Genomic DNA, 20,258 nt, shown 5'->3' with positions numbered 1-20,258 from the left:
CCCCGTTTCTTGGCCGCCAGCCCCGTCCTTCCTTGAACCTGGGGTACTGGCGCTTCCCGAATCCGGGCCTCTAGGAGCTCTCCAGTGTCTTTGGCTCTTAGCAGTGCCAGCCTGCCCCTCCCGCCCATTCCCCAGCAGGCACCTCATGCCCAGGAAATCCCTTCTGGCTTGAGGCCCGCGTGTGGCAGGTCACCATTCCGGTGTCTCGATAGCACACGTCTCTCCCACTCGCCCCCGGAAGCGCCTCTGTTTGTAGCTTCGCACCAGCTCTTCCTGGCTCAGTTCAGCCCTGCTCCGCCCCGCAGCTCCAGGAAGGGACTGACCACCCAGAGAATTCAAGCCGGGGCCGGAGCAGAGCTCCGAGGCTCACTCAGGCGGCTGGCCCAGCCACGCTGCCCATGCTCCGAGAACAAGGAGCAAACCACCAAACACGCCCTGCAGGTGCCACCGCTCACAGAGTCCTGAGCCCACAGGCTGGAGCTGCTCCCTGCAGCCCTCTCCTGGGGGTCAGACACCCCCCCGCGAGGAAAGGTTAACCCCCCGGGGATGGTCAGTTCTGAAAGCAGGGAGGCCGAGGGGACTCAGGCCCGTGGCAGTTTCAGCGACAGGGTTGCCAGGTGTCTGGTATTGAACCGGAGCGCCCGGTATTTGTGCCTTCCGTCCGGTAAAAAAATTCCGAAAACGTTTTCGATGTCTGGTATTTTCTGCTTTTCCCGAGGCCCGGCTTGGGCGCCTGATGGAAGGCCGCTTGGGACGTGCTGGGGGTGCAGGGAGGGAGGAGCGGCCCAGGAATTAAAGAGGCGTTTTTGGGGGGGTTCGGTATTTTGTGTGAAACCATCTGGCAACCCCATTCCAAGAGGGCAGGGGGCAAGTGCCCTCTGTGGCCACTGCCGATAGGACTGACGTAGCCGGCTGAGGCTGCAGCAAGGGGGCGGGGGGAGCTAACAGGAGTCCTAGGGAGGCTGTGGGGTCCCTGCCCCAGTGCAGCGGACAGCTCGGTGGCCAGGCCCTTCCAGCCCCCCATTTCTGTGGGGTCCCCACTGTTTCTCTCCCTGCCCCTTTGCTGAGGAGCCGGCTTTCCCCCCATAACCCTTACGCATGTGGGGGGCACGTGGGCGCACGGACTCCACTGGGGAAGGGGTTAAGCCACGCCCAGCGCCCACTAGCCATCACTGCCCCCATCCCCTGGGGGCGGGGCTCCCCTGCCTCCCTCCGCACTACAACTCCCGGCGCGCCCTGCGCGGCGGACTACACCTCCCAGCATGCCCCGCGCGCGGGGCGGGGCGGCGGGGACTACATATCCCGTGGGGCCGCGGGGCAGGCCGGCGGCCGAGGGGCGGGGCCAGGCGGGCAGGCTGGAGGGGCGCGGCGAGCACTCGCAGCCCGGCGGGGCCATGGGCGAGCGCGGCGCGGGCAGCTCCCGCCGTAGGCGGCCCGGGCCCCGGAGACCCAGCGGGGGCGGCCCGGCCGAGGGGGAGCACGAGCCCCCCAAGGACCCCCCCGCGGAGCCCGACGCCTGCGGGGACTTCAGGTGAGCGCCCCCCACGTGGGGACCCCGGGATCCCTCCCCCACGTGTCCCCCCCGCTGTGCCCGGGCGGGTCCGTGGGGCCCCGAGAGCCCTGGCCCCGCCCTCCCCAGGCCCCCTGCACCCCGGGGGGTCCCCGTGTGGCCCCAGCGTCTGATCCCTCCTGCTCTTCCCCGTGGGGCCCCCGAGCCTGGCCCCTCCCCATGGGGCTCCTGTGCGTGGGGGGGGGGGATCTGTGGGGCCCCTGGAGTGCGCTCCCCTGGGGGGCTGTAGAGCCTGCTTCTCCCCCCCCCCCATGGGAAGTTTGGAGCGTGGCCCCTCCCCTCGGGCCTTAGCCTCAGGGACCCCCCTTTGCCTGGGTCCATGGCACCCCTCGCTCCAGTGTGTCCAGTGGGCCCCTCCCAGCCTGGGAGATCTACCCCCTCTTCCAGCAACGGGCTCACTTCGGTGCCCCCCCCCAGCGCTGCGTGGCCCCCCCATGCCAGCCCCGCCCTGGGGGCGAGTTCTGCCAGTACCATGGCACGCCGGCTCCTACCTCCCCCACGCCGGCTCTGGGACGGGCTGCGTGGAGCTGGCAGGGGGTGATGGGATCCTGTGTTAACTCTTGACCCTAATGACGTGGCGCGGAACCTGTCTGAGCCCTTTACCCGTCTGACTCATGCAGATAAGACTGGCGCATGGTCCAAGGGTCCCAATTCCAGTGCCCCTTGCCGCAGAGCGCCGCACCCGTGCTCGCCCGCCTGTGGCACGTCGGGCCTCCGCTTCGTGTTCTGCCCCTCTTCTCCTTGCATTGGCCTCGCGGTCCGGTTCAGCCCCCGGGCCTGTCTGCCGTGCCCCGCCGGCTCCCTTCCCGGCCCTTTGCGGGGGGCGAGCTGGCTCCCTGTGTGTTTGGAAAGCAGATCCCGGGGCGGGGCAGGGTCAGCACCACAAGGGAGCCCAGCCCCGGTGCCGTTCAAAGTGCTGGCCCGTTCAGCATTGCTCTGTTTACATGGCAACGCTTGTGTCCGGCCGGCCCGACTTACCTTCCGAGCAGGGTGCTGGGGGGCGCTATGGAAGGCTGCCCGGGCGCTGGGGGACCGCCGGGCGTGGGGGGCCGCCGGGCACTGGGGGACCGCCCTGGGCTGGCTGGCTTTCTCAGCCCTCGGCCCGGCAGGCCGCGTTCGCCGTGATGGGTTCCCGGCCGTCTCCTGGGGCCGCAGCTCTCCCGTCGCGTCGTGGGCCGGTGGCGTTTTTAGAGCCGCCTCGGTGTATTTTTAACACTCTCCTGCGGATTCGCCCGTGGCCCAGGGAGGGGAAATGCGCGTTGCCTTCTGCAGCTGCCATCGGCGCGCCGGCCCTGGCTGGGGCTGCTTGGGGAGGAGTGGGACCGGGCTCCGCGCCCCGGGGCTCCCTCCATGTGCCGTGCGTTCCGGCGCTCTTGCTTTGGGGCGCCATTTGGCCACCAGCAGGAGTCTCTGCGCATGGAGGGTCCCTCCGACGCATTGGGGGCGGCTGTGGCAGATGGCGCACGGAGGGGAGCTGGCAGCGACCATCCCCTCAGTGCCTCCCGGCGGGTTCTGGCTCCAGTGCCCATCGGGGCTGGGAGGCGTTTCCCCCGTGTCAGACCGGCGGGGTCCTCGGCGCTGCCTTTCCCTGCAGCATGCGGGGCCATGGGCGTGTCCGAGTCACCGGTGCCCCTCGGTCCCTGCTGCCGGTGCCACAGGCCGGTCTGGTCGGCTGGGGGGTCCCGTCCCTGCAGCTGGGCTTGGCGTGTGCGATGCAGGACGTCCCCCAGGAGAGCCGGTGGCCTGGCACGTCCCACCCCCTCCTGCCGGTGCCGCGTGCTCCCGGGGTGCTCGGCGTGGCCAGCGGCTTGTTTCTGAGCTGCCTCGTGGTGCAGGGCCTGGAGCCGGGCGCGCTGGGTGCCGTGCAGATTGACCGGTGGGGGAGGGGTCTCCCAAGCGGCGTGCGGGGGCTGCCCCGTTCGCAGGAGCGATCCCCTCCCAGGCGGTGGGAGGGGCCGGTTCAGCTGTCCGAAGGTGACCGGGGTGCTGGGTGGCGACGGCTGGACGAACGGGCCCTTCCGTGCAGCGGCGCCAGGCGTGAGGCTGGGCTGCGTGGAGCAATTGCCTGCCGGGGGTCACGACCCGCAGCTTGGGACGGCTGCCCTGGCGAGCCCGCGGGGGGGGGGGGGGTGCCTGGCGTTCCGGGACCCTACCTGCCGCGCGGCCGGCGGGTGGGTTCCCTCCACTCCCCCCTCGCAGCTTTCCGGCTCGGGGAGGGATGCGGCGGCCTCTGGGGTGTCGGCAGGGCTGGATGTCTCCATTTCCGAGGGCTCCCGTCTGCCAGACCAGCTGGTCTCTAGCGGGCCAGGTCCGATCCGGAGCGCGAGTGTTGGCCCTGTGGCCTCGCAGCCTGGCCCTCCTGCCGTGGGACCCCAATGTGCCAGGGACCAGGCCTGTGCCTGCTGCACTGGTCTCTTCCTAAGCCCCCCGACCCCCACCCCGCCTGTGGGGCGTGCCCTGCCCCTGCCCCGTGGGGAGAGGGCTGCGGCTGATAGAGACAGCGGGGCGGGGGGGGGGGAGGGGGCGACTGGTCGAATCGCCAGTGGCCTACATCCCTAGCAGGACCGGCAGCCGCGAGCGAGGGGCAGAGTCCGGCCTCCCGGTGGCGGGAGCAACGGGCTGGGCTTTCAGAGGGCGCCTGAGCCGGTGAGTCCTGGAGCGGCCAGGGGCGGCTGACGCTAGAGCCCAGCGTGCCAGGCCTGGCGCTGAGAGCCAAGGCGGGCGACCGTTCCTGCTGCTCTGTTTTTGCGACCCAGCAAGCGGCGGCGTGAGCCAGGCTGAAGGCCTGGGATCCGTCCCCTGCAGGCTGGCTGCGCTTTGGGGCCAGGAGCTCACAGCCGTGCCCGGAGCCGGGCCCCCTCAAAGGCAGAGCCACTTGGCACTCGCGTGCTGGAGGGTCCCAGAGCACTTTCCCCGGCCCCGTGGCTGCAGTGTCTGACCCTTGCAAGCCTCCCCGGCAGGGCACTTCCCTGCTGTGCTGCGGGGGGATTGACCGGACAGTCCCAGGCTCGTCCTCTACCCCTTGGCGCTGGCGTGAGCCGCAGGCAGCCCCTGGCTGGAGGCTTTTGAGGACGGGCCGGGTGCTGAGCAGGACGGGCTGGATGCTTGGCCCGGCCTCAAGTGACACGACCGGGATAGCAGGGCTTGTCCAGTTCTACGCGCCTGTGCCTGCTCCGTCCTCTGCCACTGCAGTGCCACCTCCTTGGGAGTGTTTCCCGATGGTGTTAGCAGCCCAGTGGGGGACACAGAGTCCTGCATCCACATTGAGACTGCGGCGGGTGAACCGGGTTTGGCGTTTCCCTGGGGATTCAGGAAAACGGGATCCAGCCCCTTCCCTCTCTGGATTGCTGGGGGGCTCTCGCGATGGGTCAGAACTGCCAGGGTCTCTGCTGAGAGCAGGCAGCCCTCGGCGCAGTGCAGAGAGCAGGCCCCCCCCCTCCCCCTGCTCTGTGCCAGGCAGCGACCCAGCACGTTGCTGCTGCGCATGGGAGCCGACACGCTGGCCGTGCGAGGGGGGGCACGCACGGGGCACGTTGGTGTACGTGGGCCCAGGGCAGGGCAGGGCGGGTCTATGTAAGCTGCAGACTGGGCCTGTCTGGGGGGAGGAATCCTGGCGAGGGGCGTCCGGGGGAGGCGCGTGGGCTGGCTAGCGCTGTCCCGCTCCACGCCCGCCGTCTCCCCTTGGCGCGCCCTCTGCCTTGCCCGCTTGCCGAGCCTGTGGCGAGCACAGCCGGCTGTGCGGTGCCAGGCTAGAGACCCGCAGTGCCGGGTGGGCAGAGGCAGCCCTGTGCCGGGAGCCGGGGAGCAGGCGTCGGGTCGGAAGGGAGCCGGTCGTGCGGGGCGGGGGCTCCGCCGGCTGTCACCTCGCCGGGAGACACTTGGCCTGGATCACCGGGCTCCCTGGGCCCTAACTGACGCGCAGCAAACCCTGCGCCGCGGGGCCGATCCCCAGGGGCCAGGACTGGCCTCGGGAAGGCGCCGGCGCCAGCTCAGTCCGAGCGCGAGGGAGCCGTGGCCGGGCCAGAGAAATGGCAAATCCGCGCCCCGCAGTCCAGCGCTGCGCCCTCGCGGGTCGCCTGGCGCCGCAGGAGGCAGCCGAGTGTCTGGGTTTGGGGGGAGGCTGAATCGGTCTCAAGGGCAAAGCCGCGTAGGGCTCAACCGCCTCTGCCGTGTCCTAGAGCCGAGCGCTGGCCGGTGGCTGCTGCCTGTTGCAACAGGAAAGGGGACGAGCCGCATTCAACCGCACGAATCCGCCTCTGGCTGCAAACCCGGCCCCTCTCATCCGGCTCGGCGGGGGCCTCGGGATTCCCCTGCCTTGATCCGGGGATAATCCCGGCTCAGCACTCCTCGCTAAGGGGATCCAGAAGTCAGGCCCGGCCGGTCTGGCTGGGGCTCAGGCCTGGTGCCAAGCGCCGGCCCCCAGCTGAGCTGACACCCCTGTAGCTGCCGAGCAGCGTTTCCAGCCGGGGTGGGGGTCCCATGTGCCTCCAGCTGCTGCTCCCGGCCCCGACCCTCGCCAGGTTCATCTGGCTTGTGGGCTCCGGGGCCGCTGTGCCACTGTCCCGTGCACACGGGCTGGCTGTGCCCAGCAGAACCCCGGCCCTTAAGCCCGTTCTCTGCTGCCCCCAGGAGCGGCCTGCGCCGGGTGGCCACGGAGCAGCGTGTCCCTGGCGCCGGGGGGACCTGGGCTCCTGTTTCCCAGAGCGAGTAGCAGGCCCCGGCTGGCCAAGGCCTGGCTCAGGGTTCCCCTGCATCGTCCCAGGCAGGGCAGCCAGCGGGACCCCGCGTGCGTGGGCTGAGGGGCCTTGTACCGGCTGGAGGAGAGGTGCCAGGCCCTGGCCCGCTGCCCCACTGCGAGGGACCGGCCCCCTGGCAGCACCCGGGGGAGTGCTGGGCTCGCTATGGGGGGGCTTGCCGGTGCTTGGGGGAGGGGTGTGGCGCCAGGCTGTGTGGGGAGGGGTGCTCGTTGTGCCCGTGGGTGGCTGGCTGGGCTAGTCCCAGCTGGGAGCTGCCTGGCCTGTTCCACCCGCCGCGCTGGCCGGCTGCACAGCAGGGCGTGGGCATGTCCCGTGGGCGCTGCCCCGCCGTGGCTCAGGGTTCCCTGTGGGGTGAGCGTGTGGCCGGGAATGTGCAGGTCGGGGGGTGGTGGGGCTGGCTGGGGGGTGGTGCTGGGCTGGCCTAGCAGGGTGCAGTCTGCGTGCCTTGGGGCAGCGGGCGGGGGCTCTCTTGGTGGAGGGGGGTCCCCGCCTGTGGCGGGCACGTGGATAACCTGCTGGGGTCTCTGCCTTCTGCCAGGTGTCACAAGGTGCAGGAGTCTCTGCTCAGCTCGGCCAGCGGCTACAGCAACTACCGGGGCATCCTGAACTGGTGTGTGGTCATGCTGGTGAGTAGCCCTCGCCGCTGGATCGGCTTTCCGCGCCGCGGGCGGCAGCTTGGGCGGCTCGGCCTGGCGCCAGGGCCCGTGTGTAACCGTGCCTAGCCTGGGGCGCCCCTGGCGCAGCCAGGAGCGGCGCCGCCGGGAGCAGCACCGCCTTGGGCTCCCCACGCTCTGCTCCCTCTCCAGGCACTCGGGGAGTCGGCTGCAGCAGGCCGGCCCATGGGAGAGCACAGGCCCCAGCCCCTCGCCCTGTTGCCGAGCTGGGACCGTGAGCTCTGCGGCCGCGGCTACTCCCTGCCCAGCGCTGGCGGGTTGGAATACGCCTGCCGCCGCGGAGCCGCCTGGAGTCTAGGCCTGAGCCCCGAGCTGGGATCCCGTGTTGCTTTGCGCCTTCTCCCTGCCCCGGCACCCTCGGCCAGCTGCTCTCCCAGGGCTGTGCCAAGGCTGACAGGTGCCCGTGCCGGGCGGGAGGGCGCGCGCTCGGTGCCAGCCTAGTGCCAGCCTAGCAGGGCTGCTCTCTCCTCCCCAGGAGGAAACGGGTCCAGGGGCCCAGGGGTCTCTTGGGCCGGCGGGGCCCCGGCTCCGTCCTTGGCCTCGTGCAGAGCCGCCTGCGGGAGGGCTGTAGCCAGGCAGAGGCGCCCGGCTGAGGCCTGCAGCGTGGCGGGCGAGGGGAGGACGGGCGCCCGGCCTGCGGCTCTGCCCAGAGCGGGGTCACGGCTGCTGGCTAATCCGGGTGCCTGTTTGATTTGATTAGCCCGGGAGAGTGAGCAGGGACTTGGCGGCTGCCGCTGCTCTGTCTCCGAACTAGCTCGGGCGCCTGCTCGTGGGCCCGGCCGGGGGGCAGCTCCCTGGCAAGGGGCTTCCTGCCCCGGGCTCGTGTCCGATGGTCCCGGGCCCTTCCCGGGCGGCTGTCGGGCCTGGCCCCTGCACCCAGTAGCGCTGGCCGGCCGCAGGGCCCCTGCACCAGGCCCTGGCTGGGCCCCGCCGGTCCCCCAGGGCGGTGCCGGAGCCTGGCGGCCCAGCCGGGCTGGCACCTGGGCCCTGCCGTGCTCTGCTGCGTGTGGCCACGGAGGCGGGAGGGAGGCGCGGTGCCTGGCAGGAGTCCCAGGCCTTGGCTGGCAGAGCCCAGCCCGCCCCTGCAGTTGGCTCGGCTGCTTGTGCCCGTGGCCCCTGGGGAGCTGCAGGCCGGGGGGGCCAGGCAGGACCTGCAGCAGAAACGCCCCCGGGCTCTCTGGGGGCCTGGCAGGGACCCCTCCCCCCATGGCACGAGCACCCCGTCTCCGTGGGGCGGCAGGGGGCAGGGCCGGGGCGGTGCCTGGGTCTGGAAGTGACAGCGCAGTGCTCGCGCCTCTGGGGGGGGGAGGGGGGGGGTCTGTTGCTCCCTGCCCCAGAGCCTGCCAGCCCAGCAGGGTGGGGCAAACGCCAGAGCCCACAGCACTGGGCTGGACAGACACAGGCCTTCTGGCCAGCCCTCCCCCCCCCCCCCCCCGCTGGGATGGCGCTCCTCCCCCACCCCCTGGGCTGCACACTGTGGGAAAGGGGCTGGGTCAGACCAGCCCGTCCTGTGGCCACACTGGTCCTGCTGGGTGGGGGAGTGTGGCCCAGGCCTGTGGCAGCCGGCTGTGGGGGGGGTAGCAGGGGTGGGGGCGCCCAGACCTGTGAGCCGGCTGTGGGGGGGGGGGGCGCCCAGACCTGTGAGCCGGCTGTGGGGGGGGGGGGGGGGGGGGTGAGCCGGCGGGGGGGGGGGCGCCCAGACCTGTGAGCCGGCTGTGGGGGGGAGGGGTAGCGGGGGTGGGGGGTGCCCAGACCTGTGAGCCGGCTGTGGGGGGGGGGGGGGCCCAGGTGAGCGGGGGGGGGGGGCGCCCAGACCTGTGAGCCGGCTGTGGGGGGGGAGCGCCCAGACCTGTGAGCCGGCTGTGGGGGAGGGGGTAGCGGGGGTGGGGGGCGCCCAGACCTGTGAGCCGGCTGGGGGGTGCGGGAGGGGCGATAGCGGGGGCGGGAGCCTCCGCCAGGGAGGCCCCGGCTCTAGCAGGCTTGCCCGTGTCCCTGGCGCCCTGGGGCGGGCAGGCCGGCGCCGGGTGGCCAGTGCTCCCCACAGCTGGGGGCGGCTGGAAGGAGCCGGCCCAGCCCCGGGCCCTGTTGCTTCACTGCCTGGCGACCTTTGCCTGTGCCGAGCCCTGGGTGCGGCTCCCGGCAGCGTTTCCAACCGCCTTGGGGGCGCACGGAGCCCGAGTCCTCCGGCAGGGCTGCCTGGGGGCGCCCGAGGCCCAGCGGGAGCCGGGGAGGGCGGCCCGGCTGCGTGGGGGGAGGCCGCAGCTGCCCTGGCCAAAGGCGACTCGGCCCGGGAGCGAGCGTGGGAAGGGGAGGGGCCGGCAGCCCGAGCTGGAGAAACTTGCTCTTGCTCAGAGCTTCCGGCCTCCCTGAGCTCCCCGCGGAGCCGCCGCCCTGGAGCCCAGCCAGCCCTGGGCCCTGCGCTGCCACAGCGGGCGCTGGACCCTCACCCCTCTGCCCAGCCCAGCCTGGCCCTTGTTCTCGGGCCGTGGGCCGACAGCCGGGCTCTTGTTGCCCTTCCGAGGCGCAGAGGCCCCGGCGTAGGCTCCCAGGGCACCGTGTGGGGGGGATGCCCTGGGCCAGGCCGGGGTGTTTCCTGGGCTCCAGGCAGGCCTGTGTCCCGCTCCTGGGCCCTCCAGCGGGCAGCCCGGCCGAGGCGCCACGTGCGGGGCTCTGCCAGCCCAGCCCCTGCTCAGTGTCGGGCCCCCGGATCGGCCCAGCCCAGAAGTGCCCGACAAGACTCCCCGCTTGGGGCGCCCATCTCGGCCCCTCACCTGCCGGCTCGTCTCCCCGCCTGCCGAGGGCTGGTCTGCCCCAGAGCAGCCGGGGCGCCTGGCGTGTGCCCCGTGGCCTCGGCCCTGCAGCGCCAGTGTGTGGCCATGGAGAGAGGGGCGGGGGGTCTGACTTGTGCCCTGTGGGCCCCCCACAGCACGGCACAGCTGCTGGCAGGGATTGGGCGGCTCCCTTGGGCCTGACCCGCGCAGCTCAGATGGGCCCAAAGAGGCAGGGGCAGGCCAGTGGGCAGATGCCACCTTGGCCCCCAGGCCCTGTCTCTTGCCGGGGGCGGAGCACAGCAAAGCCTGGAGCGGCAGGCTCCTCTGAGCAGCCCCCCGGGACGCTCCAGCCCCAAACCGTCCCTGCTGGGCCTGCCCCTTGGCGCTGGATCTAGGCTCCGAGTGACGTCGGCTCCTTCCCTTGCAGGTCTTGAGCAACGCCCGGCTCTTCCTGGAGAACCTCATCAAGTAAGTGCTGCCCCTCCCCCCAGCGGCCCGGCGTGCGGGGCCCGGCTCACCCGCGGGACGGGCTCTGGGGGCTGCCAGTCAGCTGGCTCGGGGGCAGACTCCAGCGCTCCTGCCCTGGGTGATGTGGCTGGCCAGCCCGGCACGCCCCGCTGGGCTTGGGGCGAGCAGGGAGGCCCAGGGAGAGCCAGGAGCTGCCCTGCAGGGGGAACGTGCTGGCAGAACGTGGCCCGGTGGGCACCGAGCGTCTCTGGGGCAGGTGGTACGTGCTGCACCCGGCAGCGCCGTCGCCTGGGCGCTGGCTGCTCCCTGCTCTCGGGGGGAGTCTTGTGGCAGCCGGGCCCTGTGCCCAGAATCCCGGCCGAGAAGGGCCAGGCCCTTGTGCCGCACCCAGGGCTGGCGTGGCTCGTGGCCTTGGCTCGTGGCCATGCATGCTGGCCTGGCCCCCGCTGCTGCCTGGCCCATGGACGTACCAGGGCGACTCGCTGGCGCCAGACCGACCTGCTCCCTGCAGTTTGGGGTGGCACAAATAGCCCAGCACGGGGGGACTCGACCGTCATCCACTGGGGCCGGGTGCGCTGCTGAGACCAGGCACGTTCCCCCACGTCCCTGCCTGCCCCAGGGCTCCCCGAGTCCCTGCGCCGGCCAAGGCGGTTCCCAGTGCCGAGGGCCGGGTGCCACCCCGTGGTGCCGACGGGTACTGCAGCCTCTGAGCCGCGCTCCTGCCAGAGCAGCAGGGCCCCGAAGTCTGCCGCTCGGCCTGCCAGCTCTGCGCTGTCCCCGTGCGGCTCGGCAGCGAGGCCAGGCCTGGCGAGCTGCAGCCCCTGCGCCCAGCAGGACTCCTGGGGAGCCGCAGCCAGCGCTGGGGCCAGCATCTGCCGCTCGGGCCTCTCGGAGAGGAGTAGAGGGGGAGCCCCACCGCCCTGCCGGGCCGAGATGCTCGCTGGCCCCGGAGCCTGCGGGGTCCCAATAATCCTGTTAATGGCTGGGGGCTCTGCCCGGGGGGCCAGGCGGCTGCTGAGGCATCGGGCCCCTGGCCTAGCGCCGGGTTGGTGGACGCCACGGGGTGTGGGCAGCACAGTCGCCCCCGCCCATTGTCTGTGGAGGGGCGCGTGGTCGGTGGCCACGGGGAGGAGTGGACCGAGGTTCTGTGCAGAGACCGGCTGTGGCCAGCTCCCTGCCGGGCCGGGATGGGGCGCCCTGCTCCGGGGCCCCCGGGGCCGGGATGGGGCGCCCTGCTCCGGGGCCCCCGGGGCCGGGATGGGGCGCCCTGCTCCGGGGCCCCCGGGCCGGGATGGGGCGCCCTGCTCACCCGGGATGTCTCCGACAGGTACGGTATTCTGGTGGACCCGATCCAGGTGGTCTCCCTGTTCCTGAAGGACCCCTACAGCTGGCCATCCTTGTGCCTGGTCATTGGTGAGTTGCTGGCCCTCCGGCGCAGGGGGGAGGACTGGAACCGGAAGGGCCCATGTTGCCAGCTGTAAACCCAGCCCCAGGAGGGGGCAGAAGGTCCCAGTATGAGTGCTGCAGGGATCCTGGGGGGAGCAGAGCTGGACAAGCCATGAGAGGGAGAGTCCCAGGCTTCCTGCTCCCCTGAGCCACCCGTCCCGTCTGTGCTGCCCCTTGGCCGACGTCCCTGCCCCACTGGGGCCCCCACTGCTGGTCTGCTCCCCTGCTGGCCCTCCCCAGGTTCCCCACAGGGTCGAGGGGGCAGTGTCTCACTGGATCTTTGGGGGAGAGCAGGGCCCCCCTGCCTGCCCCAGGGCCTGGCCAGGCCTCCAGCCGCGCCCTGGGCAGCCGGGGGTGCCGCCAAGGGGCTGTCTGTGCTAACGGTGTCTCTCTGCAGTGGCCAATGTGTTCGCGCTGACCGCTCTGCACACGGAGCGACGCCTGGCAGCGGTGAGCCTCGCGCCCTGGCGCTCAAACCGGCCCAGGGAGCTGCCTGGGGGTTCCCGCGGGGGAGGAGGGGTCTTGGACCGGCCTGCCCCAGGTCAGGGGCTGCCCTGCCTTGTCTGGAGCGCTGCACGGTGCCTCGCTCTGCCCTGGCTCCGTGGCCCGTGCACCCCAGGGGCTGGGCGCTGGATGCTGCCTCGGGGCGGGGGGTGAATGGAGGTGGGACGAGCTGTCGGGTGCAGCGCTCGGTCCTGCTCCCTGGAGTGAATCGGGCTGGGCTGGTCTCCAGCAGCTGCCCGCTCAGCTCTCAGTGCGGGTCCCCCGGCACCTCTCCCGGAGCGGGAGCCTGGGCTGCAGCCTCCAGCGGGGACAGCAGCCTGTTGCCAGGCCCCTCCAGTGCCCGGCTGTGGGAGGGGCTGCTGGGATTCCTGTTTCCAGAGGGAGGGCCGGAGCCAGGCGCTGGGGCTGTGGCCTGCCCGGGCGGGAGGGGCCGGTGCTGGCTGGGTGAGCAGCGCCGGGTGTTCGCAGCCCCGCAGGGGGAGGGGAGCCGAGGGGAGGGGGCTCTGTGTGGGGGGGCACAGCAGTAGTTTCCTGGCTCTCTGCAGGGCTCCCTCTCTGAGAACGCCGGCACCGTCCTCCATGCGGCCAACCTCCTGACCATCCTGTGCTTCCCGGCGCTGGTGGCGCTGGGGGTGTCCTCCATCACCCCAGGTGGGTCGGCCTCCGCTCCGGCCGTGGGCCTGTGCCGCAGGGTGCCGGGGTCTCTGGCCGCTCGGCTGGGGGTGCCGCCTGACCCACTCTGGGAGCTGCTGTCCAGCCTCCGCCCTGGGGGCCCTTTCTCGCCTCCACGGCCTGAGCGGGGGGGCTGGGGGGACCTGCAGCGGCGCTTACGCTCCCGGCCTTGTCTCCGCAGTCGGCGCCGTGTTCACGCTCTCCATCTACACCGTCCTCTTCCTCAAGCTCTTCTCCTTCAGGGACGTCAACAAGTGGTGCCGGGGCCAGGCCTCCCGCGTGCACTCAGGTGAGCTTGGGGGGGCACCGTGCTATCTGCAGGACTGGCCGGGGCAGGCCGCTGTTCCGGGGTCGGGCAGGCCCCACCCTTGCGCAGGAAGAACAGCTGTTCTGGGCTTGCCCGCCAGGCCTCGCTCGCTCACGTGGCCGGTTCCAGGAGGGGTTGGGCCGGCACGCGTGGCTCCCAGAGTGGGTGCTGCATCGCCGCGTGAGGGCCTGGCTCCCTCCCACGTCCGGTGGGGTGGGGCAGCGCGTCTCCATCTCTGGCTCCAGCTGCTTCTCCTCCAGCTCCTGGGCAGAAGGCGGCCAACGGGGACGTGGCGCAGAGCGGGGTGTGCTACCCGGCGAACCTCACCTACAAAGGTAACGGCCTGCTCTCCGAACGCACCTGGACCCCCTCCCGGAGCACGTTGCTCGGCTAGGGCCCGGCAAATGCCCACGGGTGCTGTGGCTGCCCTAGCCTGCCCCCAGAGCTCCGACTTGAGAGAGTTCAGGCGGGGCACACAGGGCTAACGACCCCCCCTCGTCCCCCACAGCCTTACAGCCCTGCTGGGGGCCGGCCCCTGGCCTTGTTCCATGGGGCCGTCCCACCCTTCTGTGCACCCCCAGCGGGGGCTTGCGGGTCCCCGTGGCTGCTCGGCTCCGTGTGCGGTGGCTGTCGGTGGCCAGAGGGCCCAGGCCTGACTCGGCCGCTCTCTTGCAGACCTGTACTACTTCCTGTTTGCCCCCACGCTCTGCTACGAGCTGAACTTCCCTCGCTCACCACGGATCCGCAAGCGCTTCTTGCTCCGCCGGCTCTTCGAGATGGTGAGGCCGGCTCCGGCCAGCGCCTGTGGGGAGGGGAGGCTCGTCCGCCCGGAGCCCCGGCTCAGAAGCAGGTGGCGGCCGGGAGGGCTGGCGGCGCATGCCGGGGGCTGCTCGCTTCCATTGCGTGGGCTGGACTCGCGGGTGGGCTCCGAGGAGTGGGGCTGCGGGTGGTGTCGGCAGAGGGCTCCTGCTGGGGCTGTACGTTCCAGCTGGGCCAACGAGGCGGGCACCACGTGCTTGCTGGGGTGCGGAGACCCCTCTAGCGAGAGCGTGCTATCGGGGGGGGGGGGGGGCATGGACCTGGCTTGTCCTAGCGCTGCCCTGCTGGAGTGCTGGGGGCAGACTGGCTTGGTGCCTGGCAGGGCGGCCGTGGAGCCAGTCTGCCAGAGGCCTGCGCCGGGCGGAGCTGCTGATCTCACGCTGCTGCCTGTTTGTCTCCAGCTCTTCTTCATCCAGCTGCTGGTGGGGCTGATCCAGCAGGTACGTGGGGGGCTGCTCCGTTCCCTGGGCCGCCGTGGTGGGGGGGACTGTCTCTAGCACAGGAATAGCCCCAATTGGCAGTGGCAGGGGGTGGAGGGAGGTGGGAGCTGCGGCTGGCTGCCCGCCACCACCAGCCAGGCATAGACCACAGTGCCACGTGGCTGGCGCAGAGCGTGCCAGGGCCTGCCTGGCCGAATCGTGGGCCACAGACACCTGCAGCGTGGCCGGAGGGGAGGTCTTGAGCCGGGGAGTGGAGTGGCAGCTAGCACCTCGTGCAGCATGAGGCTGGGGGACCCTAGAACAAAGGGCTGACTCGGGCGTCCCTGCCTGGCTCCCAGTGAGGAAGGAGGCTGGAAGCAGGCAGAGGGCTGGGCAGACCCAGAAGGGGGGGACTTAACAGAGTCCCAGAGCTGGGCTGAGGGGTGGCCCAAGGGCCTGGTGCGCCGCAAGGGGAGCAGCCTGCTTGTCTGGGATTCAGCGTCTTTTTTTTTTTTCTCTTCAGTGGATGGTCCCCACTATCCAGAACTCCATGAAGCCCTTCCGGGTGAGTGGCCAGGCCCCCCCTCCCGCCCCGGGGCGGGGCTCCGGACGCCCCCCCCTCCTGCCCCGGGTAGGGCCGTGTGAGCTCTCGCTGGAGACGGCCCCACCAGTGGCAGCCCCGACAGCTCATGGGGAGCGTCATGCGCCACAGCCGGCCATGCAGTGTCCTGCAGTGTCCGGGCTCCAGGGCCACGGCGCTGGCTAGTGTCCGGTGGGCCTGCTGCAGGGCTGCCTCGGTGCGTGCGGAGGCTGCTGGGCTGCCTGGGGCCTGTCTGTGTCTGGGGGGGCGGGTGCCATGAAAGCCGCCTTCCCTCCGCGTGCCTGGCCGGCCGAGCCTGACGGGCGCTCTCCTCCTGCAGGACATGGACTACTCCCGCATCATCGAGCGCCTGCTGAAGCTGGCCGTGAGTATTGCAGCCGCAGCTCCCTCCTGCCGCCCTGCAACGGGCTCCCGGCCCAGTCTGGGTCCCCCTTCCCTTGTGGCAGGGGTGGGGAACCTACAGTCTGCAGGCCGGATCCGGCCCCCTGCTTGCATTGAGCTGGCCCACGCCCAGGGTTGGCTTCAAGGGGCCCTCGGGGCTTTGCCCATGGCCCTGGGCAGCACCCGCTAAGCACCCGGTGGGGAGGAGGCAGCTCCAGGCGGGAGCCACATGGCTGGGGGGGGAAGCTCCCTCACCTGCAGGCTCTGCCTCTACTGCTCCCAATGGCTGGCTCCCGGGGGTGGTGCCTGCAGGAGAGTGTAGAGCCAGCTGCCCCTCTTCCCCCAGGTAACTGCCCTGCGCCCCAGGCCTCAGCTCCCTCCTAGACCCCAGTCAGAGCTCTTACCCCACCCCCTCCCACGCTGCACCCCTCACTTCTGGGCCCTACACAATCTACCAGCCTCGGGCCCCGGAAGAGTTACTCCGGCCCAGCCTGTAGCCAGGCTCGGTGCTTCCACCCGCAACAGGGCGAGCGGCGCGTGCTCCAGTCCTCCGGGTGCTGTGGCTGGGGTGATGCCGAGTTGGCCACGGACACAGGCCTGGTCTGTTGCTCTCTGGCAGGTCCCCAATCATCTGATCTGGCTCATCTTCTTCTACTGGTTCTTCCACTCCTCGCTGAACGTCCTGGCCGAAGTCATGCAGTTCGGGGACCGGGAGTTCTACCGGGACTGGTGGTGAGCAGCGTCGCTGAGCCCCGCTGGGGGGGCCTGGGGCTGGACTAGCCTCACTGGCCGGCCACGGAGACCAGCTGCCGCCCGCATCCGAGGGTTTGAACGCGGGTGGCGGCATGGAAGAGCCACCTGGCTTGTCTGGCTCGCCTGCCCTGCTGGGAGGGGGTGCCTTGAGCCCCAGGAGACAGAGAGGCTTCCGGAGCTCGCTGCCGGGCTGCGAACCCCCCAGGGCATGCACAGGCGCTGCAGGGGAAGGGAGGGCCCGTACCCGAAGGTGCTGCCCACTCTGGCCCTTGAAGTGCTGGGGGGGACCCACCAGCAGCTGCCCCAATGCTGACGCTGTGCCACTGACGAGTTGGGCTCTGGCTCCCTGGGGATGGAGTAGGCTGTTGCTGTCTTGATGAGACCCGGGCTGGGGCCCGTAGCGGGACAGAGGGACGGTCTGAGCTGGGCAGGGCAGGGCCCCCCCCCGCGCCCCCCGCCCCCAGGGCCGGCCCCCCCCCCCCCGCCGCCCAGGGCCGGTCTGAGCCGGGCAGGGTAGGGCCCCCCCCCCCCCCCCGCCGCCCAGGGCCGGTCTGAGCCTGGCAGGGCAGGGCCCCCCCCCCCGCCGCCCAGGGCCGGTCTGAGCCTGGCAGGGCAGGGCCCCCCCCCCGCCGCCCAGGGCCGGTCTGAGCCGGGCAGGGCAGGGCCCCCCCCCCCCCCCCCCCCGCCGCCCAGGGCCAGTCTGAGCCTGGCAGGGCAGGGCCCCCCCCCCCCGCCGCCCAGGGCCGGTCTGAGCCGGGCAGGGCAGGGCCCCCCCCCCCCCCCGCCGCCCAGGGCCGGTCTGAGCCCCGCAGGGCAGGGCCCCCCCCCCCGCCGCCCAGGGCCGGTCTGAGCCGGGCAGGGCAGGGCCCCCCCCCCCCCCCCCCCCCCCCAGCCCCGCCGCCCCCCCCCGCCGCCCAGGGCCGGTCTGAGCCGGGCAGGGCAGGGCCCCCCCCCCCCCCGCCGCCCAGGGCCGGTCTGAGCCGGGCAGGGTAGGGCCCCCCCCCCCCCCCCCCCCCCCGCCGCCCAGGGCCAGTCTGAGCCTGGCAGGGCAGGGCCCCCCCCCCCCGCCGCCCAGGGCCGGTCTGAGCCTGGCAGGGCAGGGCCCCCCCCCCCCCGCCGCCCAGGGCCGGTCTGAGCCTGGCAGGGCAGGGCCCCCCCGCCGCCCAGGGCCGGTCTGAGCCCCGCAGGGCCCCCCCCCCCCCCCCGCCGCCCAGGGCCAGTCTGAGCCTGGCAGGGCAGGGCCCCCCCCCCCCCCCCCGCCGCCCAGGGCCGGTCTGAGCCTGGCAGGGCAGGGCCCCCCCCCCCGCCGCCCAGGGCCGGTCTGAGCCTGGCAGGGCAGGGCCCCCCCCGCCGCCCAGGGCCGGTCTGAGCCTGGCAGGGCAGGGCCCCCCCCCCCGCCGCCCAGGGCCGGTCTGAGCCTGGCAGGGCAGGGCCCCCCCCCCCCCCCCCCCCCCCCCCCCCCCCCCCCCCCCCCGCCGCCCAGGGCCGGTCTGAGCCTGGCAGGGCAGGGCCCCCCCCCCCCGCCCCCCCCCCCCCGCCCAGGGCCCCCCCGCCGCCCAGGGCCGGTCTGAGCCAGGCAGGGCAGGGCCCGCTGCCGCCCAGGCCACGGAAGCTGTTGGCCGAAGCCCGTGGCCGTTAACTCAGACTGCAGCTGCGTTGGGTTCTAGCTCCCTCTGCCCCTCCCGGCCGAGCGGGGTGGGCCAGGCGGCCCTGCCCTCAGGCCAGCTGCTGCTGTGCAATGCGCCCCATGCACCAGGCGCCGCCCCCGCTGTGAGCAGGCCCATGGTGCCGGGGCCCATGGCCGGACTCGTGTCCCGAGGGCCCTGGGCTGGGGGCGGTTCCAAGCTGCTGTGTGTGCAGCTGGGCTGAGGGTCGTTCTCCCCCCAGGAACTCAGAGTCTGTGACCTACTTCTGGCAGAACTGGAACATCCCGGTCCACAAGTGGTGCCTCAGGTACGGCTCCCTGCAGGCCGCCAGGGCCCCGGGCGTGCCCTGTTGGGGGTGGGGGGGGTGCTAATGGCTCCACGGCTCAAAGCAGACTGGAGCCGGCACCCAGAGCGCCTGCCAGGGCCTCGCAGCACGTGAGGCTGCTGGGGCACCAAGTCCCACCGCTCAGAGCCGGGGCCGTGCCCACCACTAACTCCTGCCCTGTGTTCTAGGCACTTCTACAAGCCCATGATCAAGAGGGGTGTGAGCAAATGGACCGCCCAGACGGCCGTGTTCCTGGCCTCGGCTTTCTTCCACGAGGTGGGCGCCGGCTCGCTCCTACGCGGGGGCACAGAGCTGCATAAGGGAACGTTTGCGGCAGAGGGTGGCGCTCCCAACAGTCTCGCCCGGCCGGCCGCCATGCCACCGTCCACTGCCCCCAGGGGCTCGTTCTGCCTGGGTGGGTTCCAGAGCAGGGCGCTGTGGCACGGCCTGGGGGAGGAAGAGTGGTAGGCCACCCTGCCTGGGCTGGAGCCGGGAGGGGGAGTTGCGTGGGGGGAGCAGTGCGGCGTGGGGCTGACGCGCAATCTCCCCCCGCAGTACTTGGTGAGCGTGCCCCTGAAGATGTTCCGGCTCTGGGCATTCATGGGCATGATGGCTCAGGTAAGACGCAGCAGGGAGGAAGGTTTCCTGCCTCCTTGGGCTGCTGTGCCCATGGCTGGGCCTTCCCCGGGGAGGTGGGGTCGCAGCAGTCGGCTGTGGCCGTGGGTCTCCTGTAGCCGCCATGTTCAGTGGCTCCCCGTCCCCCAGCCCATGCAAAGGGCGACGGTGGCCGTCGTGCTCCGCTCTGGCTGTGATCGCTCCTCTCCCCAGATCCCGCTGGCCTGGTTGGTGGGCAGGTTCCTGCGTGGCAACTACGGCAACGCGGCCGTGTGGATCTCCTTGATCATCGGGCAGCCGATCGCCGTCCTGATGTACGTGCACGACTACTACGTGCTCAACTACGAAGGCAGCCAGTGACCCCGGGGGCTCCCTCTCCGGGGGCGGCAGGAGCCTGGCCGGAACGAGCCCCCTTCCTCCTGCGCCGCGCCTCGGACTGACTCACCAGCACCGGCGGCCGTGGCCGCCTCGTCTCCTGCGTGTGTGGACTGTTGAATCGACTGTCGGATCAATGCAATAACCTCCCAGCCAGGAGGAAGGGCCCCTGGGCCCTGCCCCGTCCCTCCACGGCTGCTCAGGGCCCTGCTCCGGAGGGCACTTCTCGGCCCCTGCAGAAGAAGGGTGGTGGGGGCTGAGCGCCCGTGGGTGCAGGCCAGCTGCAGAGCTGCCTTCAGAGCGTGTCTGCCCCGCCTGGGCCTGGCCCTGGCCTCCCCGCAGGCTGCCCAGCTTTGCCCGCTGGGGCGGAGGCAGCCCGGCTCGGAGCTGCCACTGGCAAGGCACTTTAAGGGCGCGCTGCAGTCTGACGTAGGTCCCGTCCCATGTTCAGACGCTCCACGCCCCCCCCCCCCCCCCCTCGACCCTGTAGGCTCCTGGGCATTGGTACTAGCCCTGCTGGCAGGTTCCTCGGCATGCACTACTTCCTGGGGGGGATTCTCTGCTCAGGGCCTTGGGCCTCGGGACCGGGTGCTGGTCCCACTTGGGCTCCTCGCTCGGGCCGCCCTTGTCCGTCCTCCAGCCCGCCAAGCGCCGGGCTGCCTCCGGCGGGCTGCGCGGTTTGGATCGGCTGTGTCCTCTCCACGGGGCGGCCTGCCCCCAACCTGTCTGCCCTAGTGACTGCTCCACACGTCCTGTCTGTACCTGCCAACCCAGCCAATAAAGTATCTCTCTGAGCACTGTGCCCTGGCCTCTGTGGGGGGCGGGGAGACGCTGGGCGCGCTGAGCTAGAGCGGGGGGCGGGGGTAGTCCTGGGCCAATGCTGCACATGGGCGAAACCTGGCCCTGCAGCAAAATGACACTCAGGCTGGGTGCCTGCTCCCCAGCAGGGCGGGGGGCCCTGGGCACAGGGAAATCACTGGGGGCCAGGCTGGGAGCCACCAGCTGGGTCTCCCCCTGCGCTAGCCTTGGCTACTGCTGGGGCTGGGGGGAGGGGTTCCTCTTGCCCCGCTGGCCCCCAGGGCTGCCCAGCCTCTCCCCCTAGAGTGCACTGAGGTGACACGCTCACCCCTCCATCAGGCCCCCTCCCCCCTGTGT

The 20,258-nt window shown here is 72.1% G+C and overlaps 1 protein-coding gene across 1 annotated transcript; it reads left to right on the top strand.

Annotated features, from left to right (window-relative positions):
• The first annotated feature begins 1,343 nt into the window (after nt 1-1,343).
• DGAT1 (diacylglycerol O-acyltransferase 1) lies at nt 1,344-19,897 on the top strand. The gene is made up of 17 exons (XM_075916826.2): nt 1,344-1,531; nt 6,866-6,953; nt 10,200-10,240; nt 11,568-11,653; nt 12,084-12,136; nt 12,736-12,841; nt 13,044-13,151; nt 13,430-13,504; nt 13,845-13,948; nt 14,390-14,428; nt 14,931-14,972; nt 15,328-15,372; nt 16,009-16,121; nt 18,030-18,095; nt 18,302-18,389; nt 18,669-18,731; nt 18,942-19,897. Exons 1-17 carry the CDS (start codon nt 1,395-1,397, stop codon nt 19,086-19,088), a joined length of 1,401 nt encoding a protein of 466 aa, XP_075772941.1. The 5' UTR covers nt 1,344-1,394; the 3' UTR covers nt 19,089-19,897.
• Nucleotides 19,898-20,258: the final 361 nt, after the last annotated feature.

Source organism: Pelodiscus sinensis, chromosome 2, assembly GCF_052426305.1.
Source record: "Pelodiscus sinensis isolate ZL-2025 chromosome 2, ASM5242630v1, whole genome shotgun sequence".
NCBI classification, from domain to species: domain Eukaryota; kingdom Metazoa; phylum Chordata; order Testudines; family Trionychidae; genus Pelodiscus; species Pelodiscus sinensis.
This window is presented reverse-complemented; position numbering and strand designations above follow the sequence as displayed.

Bases quoted from the DNA above. Each gene is read 5' to 3' on its own strand.
- DGAT1 (XM_075916826.2), top strand. From the start codon at position 1,395: ATGGGCGAGCGCGGCGCGGGCAGCTCCCGCCGTAGGCGGCCCGGGCCC. The intron at 12,137-12,735 runs GTGAGCCTCGCG...GGCTCTCTGCAG, and splicing joins CGGAGCGACGCCTGGCAGCG to GGCTCCCTCTCTGAGAACGC. The intron at 12,842-13,043 runs GTGGGTCGGCCT...TTGTCTCCGCAG, and splicing joins GGTGTCCTCCATCACCCCAG to TCGGCGCCGTGTTCACGCTC.